The sequence below is a fragment of the Lagenorhynchus albirostris genome, chromosome 17 (assembly GCF_949774975.1).
Source record: "Lagenorhynchus albirostris chromosome 17, mLagAlb1.1, whole genome shotgun sequence".
Taxonomy (NCBI): domain Eukaryota; kingdom Metazoa; phylum Chordata; class Mammalia; order Artiodactyla; family Delphinidae; genus Lagenorhynchus; species Lagenorhynchus albirostris.
The window spans coordinates 63,886,025-63,903,099 of NC_083111.1; the positions used below are offsets into that span (position 1 = coordinate 63,886,025).

At 38.0% G+C, this 17,075-nt stretch overlaps 1 protein-coding gene across 2 annotated transcripts in view; it reads right to left on the reverse strand.

Annotated features, from left to right (window-relative positions):
• Positions 1-4,676: 4,676 nt before the first annotated feature.
• MRPL13 (mitochondrial ribosomal protein L13) overlaps positions 4,677-17,075 on the reverse strand; it is a 35,500-nt gene continuing 23,101 nt past the window's right edge. For both annotated transcript variants that reach the window (XM_060127627.1, XM_060127626.1), the window contains 2 exons: positions 16,382-16,503; positions 4,677-4,965 (listed from right to left, as the gene is read on the reverse strand). In XM_060127627.1, coding sequence (XP_059983610.1) covers positions 4,944-4,965; positions 16,382-16,503 — 144 coding nt within the window. In that variant the 3' untranslated portion in view covers positions 4,677-4,943. The remainder of the gene's footprint in view (positions 4,966-16,381; positions 16,504-17,075) is intronic.

Below are 17,075 nucleotides of genomic sequence, written 5' to 3' on the forward strand. Positions count from 1 at the left end.
TGCGGAAAATGTATCCTAAGCCTTCCTGGCAGCCACAGCCTAATAAAAGTTGGCCTCAGGTGGAGTGACTGGCCGTTTTACTGGTAGCTGATCTCAGGTTAACATTCATCTAAGGTGAAGCCCTGAGCAGTAGTGATGCTGCAAAACTACTCAACTCTCTTATTTTAAGTTTTTGTGGAGAGACGGGGTGGGGGGGAGGGAGAGAGGATATTTCTCTGCAAGAACCTATATTTAAGTTGATATGGAGTCTTAATGTCTGTCTTGGAAAGATCATACCTTCTTAAATAGGGTTCTATCCAATTCAAACTTAGCATTGTAGAGATAGGCAGCAAAATCCCTCCTGGGGCTTTTAGGCTTTGCAGACTCAGAACTTGCTACCGGTCTAAGGGAGAATTTTCAGCCAGGAGACACCTGGACATTTAATGTTGTTCTTGGCCGGCTGTGGTACTAAACCCCTTTTCCAGGAGAAGGTAGGAAAACAAATCATGCAGCATAGAAAAAAGATGGAGCACGGGCATAGTGACGGTGCCTGGATCTAGCAAGGAGGGAATTAGCAAGAAAGGAGAGGAAGGGACTCTAGTAAGAATCTGATAACTGCAATTTACATGCATTTTTTTAAAAAAACTTCCTTCGTTTGGGTTACACCTGACAAGTAAAACAAAATTCTGCTCTTCAGTCACTTTTAAAGATGGCAGCATTACTTCATCACTATGGCCCTAGCCTCTGGGCCAGCTTGTGGCCCAGTTTATCTAAACAAAGAGACATTATTTATCAATCTCAGTGCCCATAGTTCTTAGTATTCGCCTTGTAAATTTAGAGTAGGAAGTAGGATGAGAAAAGAAAGGATTGCATTCCGGGTAAAGGATGGCTTTAAAGACCTGCTTTAGAAGTTAGCTGTAACTTGGCCCACCTGCTAGGTCCTAATGGCACTCTGGGGATACCCCAGGCCTGGAGATGAGGGCGGGCTGTGGCAATGACGTCACTAGTAGGTGGGCCCTACTCCAACCCAGACATGATAAAGGGATGGCAGCAGACTTTTGTACAGTATATCCTAGGTGGTGACTTCTGCTGGGGTTGAGCCAGTGTGACCTCGTAGGACCCTGGATGAAGAGTCCGCCTGATGGAAGAATGAGCTAAACCAGGATTTACAGTGAGTACACCTGTCTGTCCTATAATGCGGCATATGCATTCCTAAAAAATAATCCCTGCGTGATGGATTATGGGTTTATGGGAAAAATGGAGTTGAGGCAGAAAAGCTCAAACCTTATACCGTCTTGTAAGTGATACAAGAAAACTATCACAGTTTTAAATATCACAAGTTCCTAATAAGGAAACATTATATTAAATATAGTATGCTATTGTGACAAGACATGAAGTTTGCTCGGCAGAGGTGTTGATGGTGAAGAGTTGTGGTTTTTGAGCCATGGAGAATAGCTGGGAGGAAGGTTATATTTTTTTAAATGAAACAGGAAACCAGAGGTAGATGGCTGTGGCTTATTGTTGCTTTTCGTTCCGCTGAATGGGCTTAAGACAGAAAGGGGACCTGGAAAATGGCAATTCAGAAACTTGACTAAAGGGGACTAAAGGGGACTAAAGCGTCATAGAAGGGCCCACCCTCCTCTACCCCAAACTCTGTGTATGGTGAGTTGGATCCAGGAAGCCCCAGGTGGACCCTCCCCAACTGAGCCTGTTTGGTTCCTCCTATTCCTCATTGGCCTGAATATGTTTTTTATCTCTCCTTCAGGAGAGAAAATATTGGGTTGCTGTTTTAAAGAAACAATAGTTCTTTTATTGTTTTGTTAATTGACCCCTCTCAAAAGGAAGCTATTTGTGGGAACCCAAATGAGATCAGATGACACAAAGTGCTCTCCTGCTGCAGGAGGTTTGCAGTTATCCTTACCGACTGCAAATGAGTGCTTTTCAGTTTTCAGTGCCCCAGGAAGCAGGTGATTATTGGGAGGTTAAGATTAAGCTCTTGTCTTTTTTTTTTAGTGTTGTTTCTGTATTCATTAATGTGATTACTTTATGCGCCGCCCCCCACCCGCCGGCTACTGCAAAATCACATTTTCTATGTTTCAAAACTCTGCAATATTTAAGGCTTTTCCTTTGCTATTAGAATCAGGACACTTATGTTTTACTGAGGAGACAAAGCAGGCAATGCATGTAGGTAAAATGGAGAGACAGGTGTTGTGTATTATTCTTTCACAGGTCATTATGCTCAACTGGATGGTGTTTTTCTCATTTACCTGGTGTTAATAGCATAACACATAGCACCTGGTGAAAAACTGCATGTGGACAAATATAACTTTGGTTTTAGTGACTTCATTCCTTATCTGCGCTAATTTGCACGTTACAGGCACACATCGCAACAGAATATATATCTATATCTATATCTATATATCTATATATCAGCTTTCTTTTCCTTCCCATGTGATGTTGGAATAACTAGGGTTTCCTTCTTTTTCTGTAAGTGTTCGTATTTTTTAAAGTTCTCTTCTGTTTCTTCTGTTCATTCTACTTTAATTGGAGCTACAATTCTAGCGGTTCAGCTTGTCTTCCCCGCCTCAAGTTCCTGGGTCCTATACAGCGAGTTTTTTGTGTGTTTGTTTGTTTTTTGCGGTACGCGGGCCTCTCACTGTTGGGCCCCTCCCGTTGCGGAGCACAGGCTCCGGACGCGCAGGCTCAGCGGCCATGGCTCACGGGATCTTCCCCGACCGGGGCACGAACCCGTGTCCCCTGCATCGGCAGGCGGACTCTCAACCACTGCGCCACCAGGGAAGCCCGCGAGTTTTGATTTTTATTTGGCTATTGTGTTTGTGTTCTCCTAGGAAACGCACAGATCTGGCTGTTAAACTCTCAAGCAATGGCAAATGGGCAGGATTGGGAAGTCTGATAGCTTCTGCTTCTCAAGGCCACTTGGTGCAAAAGCCTCTTTGCTCTGGTTCTCTCCGAATGCAAAATGGAGCTAACTCCCAACAGCGGGAGGGGCCGTTCAGTCCAACAGTATAGCCTGTTTAGGTCTACTTGGGTCTGTAGTTCAGGCAACCCCTCCCCCTACAAAAGGACTCTCGCACAGCAAGTGAGAATGAGGGTTATGGTGATCAGTCTCAATATTCTTCCTGAATATTCAATACAGTCGTCCCTCAGTATGTACGGGGAAATGGTTCCCAGGACTCCCTGCAGATACCAAAATCCAAGGATGCTCAAGTCCCACCCATACAATGGTGTGATACAATAGGCCCCCTGAATCCGTGGGTTCTGCATCCATGACGTGGAGGGCTGACGGTATGATGACTGGGCTCAATACTATTATAAAGCATGTCGCTATGATCTCACCTTTTCAAATCCTGCAGCTGTGTTAGAAACAAGGGCTTCCTTCAGTGAGCCCTTCTCAATCAAGAAATATGTGCCAGGCATCGTTCTAGGTGCTTGGGATATACCAGACAAGAATTCCTCCCTACTAAAGCTGCTGCACTGGGAGCTGGGGGCTTATTTCACACTGGCTCACACCCAAGAGCACCACATCAAAAGGGATGGGGCTTCTTTTTGGTCCAATAGTTTAAACTGTAACTGCCACTTCCTAGAATGGTAGCTGTTGACCTGTACCGGGTCATGCTGGCTTTATTACAGAATTTGTGATACATAAATACTTTTTCTCGCCTAGTGGCGACTAAGTCCATGGACTTCTGAGGCAGACTGCCTGGATCCAAACCTGATTTTGCCACTTAGCAGTTCTGTGACCTTGGCCAAGTTACTTATTGCTGCCTCAGCGTGCCCAGTTTTAAATGGGGAGGTAACATTATGTACATTATAGGGTGATGTAGAGATTAAATGAATTTTAATTTATATAAAGCAGTTGTGTTTGGCATATTATCAGGTGCTTACTATCAGTACTTTATATTTAATGTACTTATATCACAGCTCATACATAGTTTTATCAGCACGTCTGACACCCAGGTGCACTTATTTACAAATCTATCTACAGCTCCTTTCCGCCCTGCAATAGATACTCTGCTCTTTGGTGGGGCATGGAGGTGTTGGGGGAAGACATGTGTGATTTCTGTTTCCCCAACACCTGGCATATAGCAGGTACTTAGTACATGTTTGCTGCATGAACGGGAGAAGGGGTCAGAGACACTCCTTGATTGGCTAGGGCAACAGAAGAAAACTACCGTAAAAATGCCCAAACGCAGTGTCTCAGCACTTTAATTCCCAGGGAGGAGATTTTGCTGGACACATTGATCCCGGCGGTGATCAGCACAGTGCCCAGCACAGAGGTGAATAGGAGCCAACAGGAGAGATATGGACACACAGTGCACGGGTCTGCAAACAGCATCACAGGTGGGGCAGTGAGATTTCTAGGGAGCAGATAGGCATTACTTTGTTATTTTGGTGTCATGGAAACCAAAAGGCTCTATGGGACACAGAAAAAAGTGAAGCAGTTTGAAAATACCTCAGGACAAACCTTACCCTACTGAGCTGGAGGGATGAACTCAGATGATGCGAGGTTAGATAAAATAGTCACTGAAAAGAAAAGTGAAGGTGGGCCTTGTTTTCCCAGGTGTCAAAAACAGGGAGCTGGAACGTGAGGAAATCTGCATGAATGGGCACTTGGCAATTTTAACTGCATTGCTACCTAGGGTTTGGTTTTTTTCATTAAGTGAGAAATTGAATAGTTAACCAAGTAAGCAGTTTTATTCTTATCATCATTATAACATTCAAATCAGATTACATAATAAAACAATTCTATAAAATAATGTATTTTATTGCAATTTCCTATTGAAGGAATATCCCTTCCTGACCTTTCCTCACAAACATTCAGCGCCCAAAACAGGTTTCTTGTCAAAAGGCAGCAATTGTTTCACCCTGCCCTGTAGGAAGGAGAAACTCATCAGGAAGAAGTTTCAATCACCACACTGTTATTTTCTGAAATTTTCCTTCTCTTACAGCCGATAATCTTCAGGTCTGAAAGACAAAAATCAACATTTATTTTTTCACAAATCAGTTTCATTTTCTCCCGCATGATGCAAGAAGATTATTTTCCAATTTAAAATGAAAGTAACTGTTCATCAAGAAATATCTACAAATATCATATCTAAATTTTTGGTGAAAAACATTAAGGCCAAATCATCACAAAGTAGACAGTTAAGTGACAATTCTCAAGTTCTTTGCAGAGTATAAATATAGGCCCCCGTGTGCCTATGCATGAATGTATGTAGTGACTTAAAAGCTTGAATTCAATTTCCCAAAAGCCCTTTTAATAGAAAGGATTATATATAAAGATATGGATTTGCCTAATAATGGCAAATTCTGAATGAGCAGTTTCCCTATTTGTATTATTTTATCATATGCTAAATTTAATTTTCATTACAGGAGCATACAAAACACATGTATAAACAAACACCAGCCCTTTGATATTTTAATTACACACACATTTATTATATACATATATGGTCTTTTAATTTACTATATACATATATAGTCTTTTCTTTGTTTATATATTTATAGGATTAATCACACCTGAAAGTTCCTTCCAATAGTAAATTAAAACAAAGAACATTTTCAGAGAAATGTTAAATTTTAACAATGGAGAAAATGAGGAATAGGAAATTATGGAATGCGAAAACTGTTAGTGTCCTGTTATCTTTTACAGAGTAGTGTAATTGTAGGTATTGAGCTCCTACAGAATTTTCAGAAGGAATTTAGTGATTAGTAAACTAAATAGATATTTTTGAAACAGCTGTAAAAATATTCAACAGTTTGAATTCCTTTAAAAAAAAAGGAAACAGGTGAACTCTGTTTGCCCTGAAACAACTTATCTCATCCCTTTCTACATTTAAATCATGTTTTTCTTAAAAAAAAAAAAAAAAAAAAAAAAGAAGACAAAGAGACCAGATAGCCCAGATAGGAAGACCAACAGTCCGGTAACTAAGTAAATGAACTATATTACAATTTAAAATTATTATTTAACTATGAGGAACACAGGCACTGATCTGGGAAACTAACCAAATATGCTTCACCATATCGTCATTCTGTAACAAGAAGAGAAACTGCAGCATTTTGTCACTGTTTCTGAAATCTCTTTTCAAATGTAAAAACTGAATCCAAAGTCTGGGAAATGACAGTTTGATACAATAGCTGGAAGGGGCTCCAAAGTGCACCCTTTGAATCTTGGGTATGTGGCTCAATACAATCAAAGCTCCTAGTCAAGAGACACCAGTGCATTTTAAGAAACAATTTATTCTCTTGTCCAGCTGGTTCATATAATTACAAAAGGGTGGCGGTGATGCCACTGGAAAGAAATCTTCTAAGATTTCTAACAAGTAGCCCTAACAAGAAGTCTCTGCAATTCCACTCAGTGAAATTAAATGTGCTTAGTCAACAGTCTGGATGTTTCCACACCAAAAGTTAATTTATTAACAATGAGATGACGAAAGTACCCTTTAGTAGAATTTACAAGTAAAATAGGAAACATGTACGAAGGGTGTAATCTGTCACGTAAAAAATGTTGACTGACCTGAAGGCAATCGGGGGCTAATGAAGCCCAATTTTGTTTCAAGACATTTTGGAGGAAGTGAGGAGGGTTAAGATGACAGCTCTGTTAGGGCTGGGGCAGTGATGAGTAAGAAGAAAGGATGGGTTCAGGATTCAAGAAGCAGAAAATTAACTTGTCCAGGGCAGGGAGGGGAAGAGGGAAGAGACCAGGCGCATGACAGAGGAAGGAGCTACTGGAAAATGACAATTCAAGGATGACTGTTAATTTTCACCTTGAAGAACTCAGGAAATGGCAACGCTATCTATTTGTTCAGGAGAGGGTATACAGGCAGGAGAACAGATTCTGAAGGGAAGGATTTTGTTTTGAATATGATGAAATCTGGCCATGGCAGGCAGCTAGTAAGTAGGATTTGGAGTTTAGGAGAAATGGGGCAAAGGGAAAGACATCTGAGAGTCTCTAACATAGATTCTTTCTTATCCCACTTCCATAGAGTGGAAGAACTTTCACTAGCTCTCCACTGCTTTGTCAAATTCAAACACAGAATTCAACACATAGCCCTCCGGGACATGGTCCCAGTTAACCTTTCTGAGTCATTCTTTCCACACCCTGTCCGTTCTGGTCCCATTATACTACTTGCTATTGCCCAGATAGAAACTTTCAGACCTCTGGACTTGGGTACTTGATATTTTCTGCACTTGGAGTATCTCCTATCTCTTCTCTGCCTGGTGGACTTGACTAATCCTTCAAAATCCACCCCCCAAGTCACATGTTCTGGGAAACCCTACACAACTCTTCCTTTCCTAACTTAGGCACGGCTCTTTTCCCTGAGATTGCCAGAGAACTTCATGCATACTTCTGTTACGGTGTTTCTCAAATTACACTTGCCCTAAGTAAGTGAATAAGTGTTGTTATGTATGTAAATAACAGTGCTGTGTGCTTATTAGATGCCATGAAATATACTAACTACCTCACATGCACTATCTCATTTTACCCTCCTAACTATATAGTGAGAAAGACACTGTTATCAACCCCATTTTACAGTTGACAAAACTGATGCTCAGAGGGGCTGAGTAACTTGTCTAAGGATACACAGCTAGGAAGTGGATGGTAGTGATCTAGTGCAGACCTTCTGACTCCAGTGTTTGCAAACACCATTTTATTCCACACAACTCCTATCCTTTGAAGGCACAGTCCCAATATAATTGATCTTATACTACCAGCAATTAGCACAGTATCTTGCACGTAGTGGAGGCTTGTAAGATACTTGTAATTATAGTGACCACCTTGAAAATGCCACTTTGTTTGCAGACTCATCCTTTCCGCTTTTGGAATCTTTTGCAGATGGTTAATTTGCTTCTAACGGGCGGAGGGGGAACAGTATCATAGCCAAGAGGCTAGGTACATTGGATGTTCGCAGAGCTAGAAATATCAACTCATGTGCGAGACAATCAAACATATTACATGGCTACAGGAGGTACCCCTGTGGGGAAAAGTGAGGTTTTCACACTAAATATGGTTCTATTTCTCTCTCCACCTACACAAATGAAAGCAGGTACACATACAACACATTTGTATTGCTTACTCCCACTAAAAGAAGGCAATCCAAGATAATATAAGAAAGGGGAGGGGAGGGCTATTTAGCTGAGTGGGTCTCAAACTTCAGTGGGCATACAAATTGCTTGGGCTCTTGTAAAAATGCAGATTTTGATTCAGTTAGTCTGTAGAGGGTCTCATGATTCTGCATTTCTAACAAACTCCCATGTGATGCAATGCTGGTCCGTGGACCGCACACTGACAAGCAAGGGTTCACCTCAGACCTCCGACAGAGCTGTTCATAAGACGGAGGGGGCGACTATTTGAAGATGCTGAAGAAGCAAAAGAAACGCTGTCAGTAGGAAGTTTCTAAAGCTGTGCTGTGCCTAATAGAAGGTAACACACTTCCTCATTAGCGAGACATGATTCTAATAGATATATAGTATCCTTCTGGCTCTTTACCCACCAGAGGACTTTATTAACAGGCAGTTTTATGCTTTTCTGATACAACAGTAACTAATTGTAAATTATGATAACATCAACAGAGGCTGGGTACTAAAATTCCTTTAGCATCTATCATGAAAGAAAGATTAACTTGGACTTCCCTGGTGGTGCAGTGGATAAGACTCCGCGCTCCTAATGCAGGAGGCCCAGCTTCGATCCCTGGTCAGAGAACTAGATCCCACATGCGTACCGCAACTAAGAGTTTGCATGCCACAACTAAGGAGCCCGCCTGCCGCAACTAAGACCCGGAGCAACCAAATAAATAAATAAATATTTAAAAAAAAAGATTAACTGTATCTTTAGTAACTGAGCAAATGTCATTGTATTTCGGTTCTTAAAAAGTTGCTAGTCTATGTACAGCAACATTACATTAATCAGAATTGAATTCTCAGGGACTTCCCTGGTGGTCCAATGGTTAAGACTCCGCGCTTCCAAGGCAGGGGGCACGGGTTCAGTCCCTGGTTGGGGAACTAAGATCCCACAGGTGGCGTGGCCAAAAAATTTTTAAAAATTAAAAAACAGAAATAAAAAGTCCTGGGGATGTAATGTACAACATGACGACTACAGTTAACAACACTATATTGTATATCAAAAAAAAAAAAGAAAGAAATACAAAAGGTCAGTCTGATTGAGTTTTAAGTCACTTCCACTGTAAGAATGGAACTATTTAGAATAAACCATTCCAGGAAATCTGGTCACATCACATACTCCTTGAACTAAAGATGTTAGCTGTACAGGTAATAGAGCAATGGTGCTGCTACACTCATTTCCCCAGACACTGTACCACTAGCCTGATCAGAAAAAGTTCAACAGTGATTTTTTAAAAACTAAACTCACTTCTAGGTACAATGGAATATTACTCAGCCATAAAAAAGAATGAAATAATGCCATTTGCAGCAACATGGATGGATCTGGAGATTATCATACTAAGTGAAGTAAAGCAGACAGAGAAAGACAAATATCATATGATATCACTTATATGTGGAATCTAAAAAAATGATACAAATGAACTTATTTACAAAACAGAAATAGACTCACAGACATAGAAAACAAACTAATGGTTACGAAGGGTAAAGGTGGCAGGGGGGAGGGATAAATGAGGAGGTCAGGATTAACATATACACATTACTATATATAAAATAGATAATCAACAAGGACCTACTGTATATAGCATAGGGAACTCTATTTGTACTCTGTAATAACCAATATGGGAAAAGAACCTGAAAAAGAATAGATACATGTATAACTGAATCACTTTGCTGTACACCTGAAACTAACACAACATTGTAAATCAACTATACTCCAATATAAAATAAAAATTAAAAAATAAACTCATAAGATTGTTAAAATTTTTAAAAATCAAAAAATGTTTCCAATTAAAATTAATAGGAATTATTGTTACATTCAATTACCACTTTTAAGTCATAAGCTCTATTGGCTAGGAGATGTAAATGATTTGATTTTGGTTGTTTATATAAAGATTGCTTTTTATTTTAACAACCAGTCCTAATGTGTTCATATCCAAAAGAACAGTATAGTTTAGAAGGCTTAATATGAGCAAAATTCAGGACTGGAAATACTGAGGTCTACGGTTTAAGCCAACGCTGTGCTGGTTGAAATGATGGAAAAGCTGGAACGTAAGCTTTCTCCCCAGGTCCAGCTAATAACTTCTGACTGTGAAGAGTAGCAAATTAAGTTAAATCTTGTACGAAAATGCCACATGACTAGACTAGCACACAATTATGGAAAATCTTGAAGATGTCCAGGTCCCAGATCTTTATGGGTTTTGAAAAGGTAAAAATCCTTCTCCACCGTCTTTAACTAAGTCTCTGATCTGAAGCACATTTTATAAAGCCATAGGTAAAATTATTTTTCTCTGGGCATTCATTTAACTAAAACCGAAAATCTGTACATTTTGGGGATGAGTCGCTTTTATATCGAAGGGCAAGCCGAAAGCTGAAATCCTTGCTGACTTCCAGAGCAATTGACTGGACAGGATGCTCACCAAGTCCCTTCTGCAGTGCTATCGTTCCTGGCACCCGTTTTCTTCTACAGAGCTGCATGGATTACCTATTAAACTCCCTAAATCTAATCCTACTTTCAGCAAAGACAATTCCAAGGCCAATCACGGTTGTCCTCAAGCCTTCTCACTGTCATCCTCATATTCTCTCTCTTTTGCAGGTACACTTCTAACAGCACACTCTGTAAAGAGAGTTAGACCAGGAACATAGGTTTTCATCATAAACGTCTGTTTTCAAGCGTTTACTGACACTGAAACTTTCCACACTTAGTTTCTCTACAAAGGTGAGGGTTATGCTTAAAATAAAGCATTACTGATTTAACGAGTGAGGAGTAAAAAACATATTTCTTTTTTGATTTTGTTTCATCAATCTGTGGATAATGTGAAGCAACTCTAAGTTGGAATTTTCTACATACCTAGTTTTTCCTAAGAAAAGCTCTCCTACAGAGTTTTGTAGAAATGAAAATTAAAAGTTTCAAATGAACTGTTTTATTTTTACCCTACATAATGAAAAATTTCCATTACAGTGACAGCATTATAATTTCCATGATTATTGTGGTTTTGTAATGTGCTGGCAAAACTGCAGTGACCATGGAAATAATTATTGACAGAATTAAAATAAGTTGACCGTTTGAAAGCTACAATCTCAGGCAACTGAACTGTGAAAAAGAGATAAGTGCTACTGTTTTATCTTTGAGAAACAAATTCTAAGTGTGTACCCTACAATCACCACTTGCCCATGGCAAATGCACATTTACTCTGTACCATCAAGAAACACAAGATAAAACCTTATAACATATTCTGACACAATTTACATATCCATGAGATGTAAAAACTACTAATACACCAAGTATACACACTAGTTTAAGAAGTGAGGTGTATAGGCAATACTTCTCATATGAGAAAGTGGCTTTTAGTTATAAAACAATATTTATAGTTTCCTCATAAATATTAGTTTCTTTCCTTCTGGTCTACCATTGTTTTAAAAATAAATAAACAACTAGCCTAACAAAATCTAGAGTATGCTGAAGTTAGCCCTGAGGGAATACAACTTTTTAAGTGATTGAAAATAACTTAAATGAAATCCCAACAATGGTAGCTGTTAACTGAGATTAAAATAATTTTGTTAATCAGCTACCGGGTTCAAAGCTTAGTTTGTCAATTGTTACTGTTGCTCAGAAGCTTTTTGTCTCTAACAGAAATGGTAAAGAACTTACATTGAACCAAAAGCTAGTAACAGTTGCAACTAAAAAATGTACATTTTTTTAACATAAACATATGTTAGGTTTTATTGCTAGGGAAACAAAAACCAAAGCAAGCTATTTTTGTTTGTATTTATTTATGGTGCAATCCAGGTACATCTGCTTCAGTCAAGTCTCTGCAGGTTCACCATCAGATCTATCTTGAATAATTTCCAATTACTACATTCCAAAGGAAGGTTATATTCTTGGCTTAGCTATTTTGAGTGGAACAAAAAGTATATTTTAAGTAGGTTCCTTCTCCAAAAGGAGAAAAAAAATTTTTTTCTCATAAAAGCAAATCTATCAGTAATGAGGAATCTCACTTTCAAGGGATTGCACTGCATGGTGTATCAAATATTTTAATTGTAGTTCTAATGTATATACTATTTGACACTTGAACTTTATTAACACATAATATTAACAGATATAAGTTAACATAAGTTAACAGATATTGTGTGGCCACTAGTGAGGAAGGATCACAACTTTAATAAAGCATAAAGGAAAGCCTATGTCTAATGTATATTCCTGCCAGAGGGAAATTTGGAATGAAAAGAAGGGGCAGGAAAATCCATTTCAAAACAGTAACTCAATAATGCATCAAGTGGCTCTAAGTTTCACGAAAAGTCTCCTTAAAAATAATTATAGAAAAACCCTTTCTAATTCCATTAATATAATGAAGGCATTCAGTCACCTTCTGATTTGTTTTAAATGAACCAGTAATCCCTTAGTAAAATGAACAGTTTGATGAGTACTCTTTGACTATAATAACATTAAATATAATTTGTTGTGAATGGTTATTTCATTATTATACTGCCTGGATTAACTGATTTAGAATACACTTTAGAATATTCATTATATATAATTCTACATGAATAATATGTGTTTGGTCACATAACTAACTAAATAGCACCTTTGGTATTTCCAGTTTAAAAAAAAAAAAAAGTACCACATCCATCTTGGTTAGGAATATAAGTTCAATTATGACAGAGTTTCTATAAGAAAATCAGATATGACATACTTAGATTTACAGAATAAAACTGATGTCATATCCTGCAGCCACTGAAGATCATGCTTGTGGGGAAAAAAATCTTGTAAATTGGGAAAATGTGCAGTGAGACCATATTTAGAGAAAAATCATGATTTCCCAAATTTGTAAAACACACAAACATACATACAACATAAAAACTAACACAAAGAAGCAGGAAGTTAGCACACCAAAATGTTAAGTATGGTGAAATTATTTACTTACGTATATATCTTATTCTTATTTTCTACAATGAACATTTAGTAGTTTTTCTGTTGTTGTTGTTTTTTGTGGTACGCGGGCCTCTCACTGCTGTGGCCTCTCCCGTTGCGGAGCACAGGCTCCGGATGCGCAGGCTCAGCGGCCATGGCTCACGGGCCTAGCTGCTCCGTGGCATGTGGGATCTTCCCCGACCGGGGCACGAACCCGTGTCCCCTGCATCGGCAGGCGGACTCTCAACCACTGTGCCACCAGGGAAGCCCAAACATTTAGTAGTTTTTAAAAACCCCAAAATTAAAATATTTTTCAACTGAATGCCTGAGTTGACTTTCCAAAGAGTATTATGTTTCAAGTAAATGTTGTCTATTTTATGTACAGTCTATATTATTGTGAATTTTTAGTAAAGAAAAGGTTCCAGGGTGGTAAATTTAAGCTAATAAATGATTTCTATAAGTTAGGGATTAATTTCAATTTGTGGCAAATTCCACGTCTCTTTTAAGGAACTTGTAAAAATGTTAACATCTTCCTAGAAAAATGTTCTATGTTTATATGGACTGAGTTTTAAGGATAAATGTAAGTTCTATGTAGTTTAAGTAGGAAAAGGTACATTGGATATGTCTTGACTAAATGACCATGTAAATCTCTAAGAACAAGTTAAACTAAAATGATTTTTCCTAAAGTTTAAACATCATCAAAGTAGTTCAGAAGCTTCATTTCTCAGATGCCAAAGGAGGGAATAATTGTAACTATCATAGCATGTGGAACAAACTTTAAAACCTTTTATTTACTGATTTATCTAAATAAACCACTATATGATCTGGAGGAAAAAAAGAATTTAAATAAAAAGAATTAAAAACAGAATCTTAGGTTTTGACAAGAAGGCAAACTATTAAACAGGTATCTAAAAATTAGCCAAGGAAAAGAGAAAAGCACTCCACACTTAATTCAGTTGTTAGAATCAAATCAGGTCACATAATGTATAGTTTCTCGTCCATAAGTATGTCAATGTCAAGCAATCAAAACCAGAACATAATGGAATAATAGAAAACGTACTTCCTTATTTTAGAGAGAAATACTTAACATGAGAATGTATCCTAATAACTAGCTGATAAAAATATCAGACATCATAAAGCCAATTTTTTCAATTTTTCACATAGAGTTTGTTAATCACTTGTTTGATATCAACTGAAAAGCAGCCGGATAATTCAGATGATACAGTGAACAGGAACAAAAACAATAAAACAAAGGGTTTTATAAGTTGGTCAATTTCACTGATTCTGACATGAAGAATTAGTATTAAATTGGAGCATTTTACTACCTTCATACGTTCTAAAAATTATTTCTAACCTCATTTATAAAAGCTGATAAAAGGATACTCTATTTCTTCATTTATTCATTCAGTAAATATTTGCTGAGTGCCCACTTAATGAGCCAGTCACTGTGCTCAGTGCTAAGCAAGACAACATACACGTCCCTCATGGAGTCTCGTAAGGGAATGACGTTAAACAGGTAATCATGCATATATTTAATTACATTAGAATAAATACAGTAAAAGAAAAGGAACATGTACAATGAGACCCTATAAAGGGGGCCTAACCCAGCTCAAGGATTATAGGAAGGACTTTTGGAGGAAGTTTCATTTAAATGCTTCATCATCTGCATTTCCTTGGCATTTGTCAAAAGGTATAGCACGTAGTATAAACTCAATAAAAGTTTATAAAATGGAATTAAATAATTGCTTTAATGGTAATTTTTCAAATGTGTGTCCTAGTGCTTATTATAGTGTCTTGCACATAAGAGTGTCTTGCACATAATACATATTTGTTGAATAAATAAATTAATGCAGCAGTTTACTTTTGTGGAAAGAACACAGGTTTTGGAATCAGCTACAATTAGTCTCAAATTCAGGCTGTACTGCAAACCAGTCAACCTTTGGCTTAGTCTTAAAAAGAGGAATAATGTATTTTATCTTATTGGTAAGAGAATTAGGTACAATGTATGCAAACCACCTAGCACAGTGCGGGCCAGCTGGAAAGTGTAAACGATCACTAATAATATTATTTTGCTCATTATATGCAGATTTAATTAAAGGTGAACCTTATACAAGTCAGCAAAGTCAAAAAGATTTAAACAGAATACCCTAAAGACCTCTGTGTGCAAAGAGTGAAGTTATATACACACACAATGAAAGTCAAGGATTAGATTCCTGGACATACTGGTAATCCTGGGAAAACTTAGGTTTTCACAAACCTATCTGGCCAAACAGCCCATCAAGAGATATGGATTTTCAGAGTACAATGGTTAAGTATCCTGTGGGAAGATTAGCTGTCTTTTGTAGATCAAGTAACGAGGATGCGTGGCTCTCTCTAAACGTACTGTGTAAATTCTGTAAACATTTCTGAGGCCCTATCAGGTGAGGTACGGTTCTATGCACTGGGGATGTAACAATGAACAAAATGCAGCCCTTGCTTTTAAGGAGGTAAATGTGGTAATGACAGAGCTACACGGCAGGTGCTACAGCAGAAGATGGTTGAGCACTTAGTCTGCTCTTGATGTTTAGGTGAGGCTTCTTAAAGGAGACTGACATCTGAACTAAGGCCTAAAGAATGAGTAAGAGTTATTCCAGAGGAGGAGGAGGAGGAGGTGAGGGACGTGTTGTTTTAGGCAGAGGTAACAGCAGAACAAAGTCATGGAAAAGTTAAATTGCATAAAAAGGGTGCCAAGCTTACACAGTCTGCTATGCTAGACCAGCACAGTGGAGTGAGAAGGATTTAAGCTGATGAGGTTACAAAGAGCCTGGTAGTCCAGGCAAAACAGCCTGGAAACAATTAGATAGGACAGTATGTCAAAGCTAAGCAGCTTTCTGGCTCATAGGTAGAGGAAATTGTAATAGAGGAGAGCAAAAGTGTTTTTTTATTTTGTTTTTCTATTTGGATTGACTCTAAGTATCCAGAACTAATGACTTTCATTAGATCATATTCTTGGCTTAGTGAAGCAATCTGAAAAAACAGAGAATCACTTTGTTTTAGGTAAGAACAATTCATTTATTATCCCAAGAGACTACAATCGATCCAAGTTGTGTCATCCCAAACAAAATATCTGATAATTTATAGGCATACATGAACATCTTTGCACTTACCTAGCAAGGTCTTAAGACTCCGAGACTTTTGGTTCTACCATCTACATCTAGAGCTTATTTGTAGGTAGAAGCTGCAAAGAGTATCCGAGAGAGTGAAAAGAAGTTCATTCTTCCTACCCTCAAGGATCTTATCATTTGGATATGAAAACAGGAGAAACTAAACTCAGGTTAAAAAACAAAAATAGGAAGGAAAAGAAAGACTTACGGAGACCAAACTCTTGGGAAAGCCTCTATTTCTTCTTGTGTGTACTCATCTAGACGTCTGGGCACTTTTCGTGGTTGAGGAAGCTCTTCCACTAAATTCTTAAGAATATCTTCTGGTATATCCTAGAGTAAATAAAAACTTAGGCTTAATCTTCTTAAAATATATTCCCTAGTAATAAATTAGTAATTCTTAGTATTAAAAAATAATAAAAGAATGTTTATAAAATGAGAACAACACAATCTTCAAATTAAAACTTTGTAAAAATCCCTGAAAAATGCATTAAATCAGTGACAAAAGTAATCTCATTATAGTAATACATTCTATATTTTAATCTTGACAAACCTATTCCTAATGATACATTAGATGTCTTCAATTTTGACAAGTATCTGGTCAATAAATTCTACTTTTTCTGAATATTGTTACATTTCCCCCCTCCTTTCAACTGCAAAAAAGGCACTGCTTTGGCTCATTCTCACAATGTTTCATCTGATGAGTGTATGCACAAGGTCTGTTGCTTCCAGTGCCACAACCTTTTTCAATTAATGCTCCATGTTGTTGCCAAAAAAAACTTTCGAAAATGAAAATCTGCTGGATCTTTGCGTCATTTAGCCAACAAGCATTTACTGAACTCCTTCTATGAACTAGAAATTGTGCTAGGTGCTGAGTATATAAAGGAAAATAAAAAGATCATGGC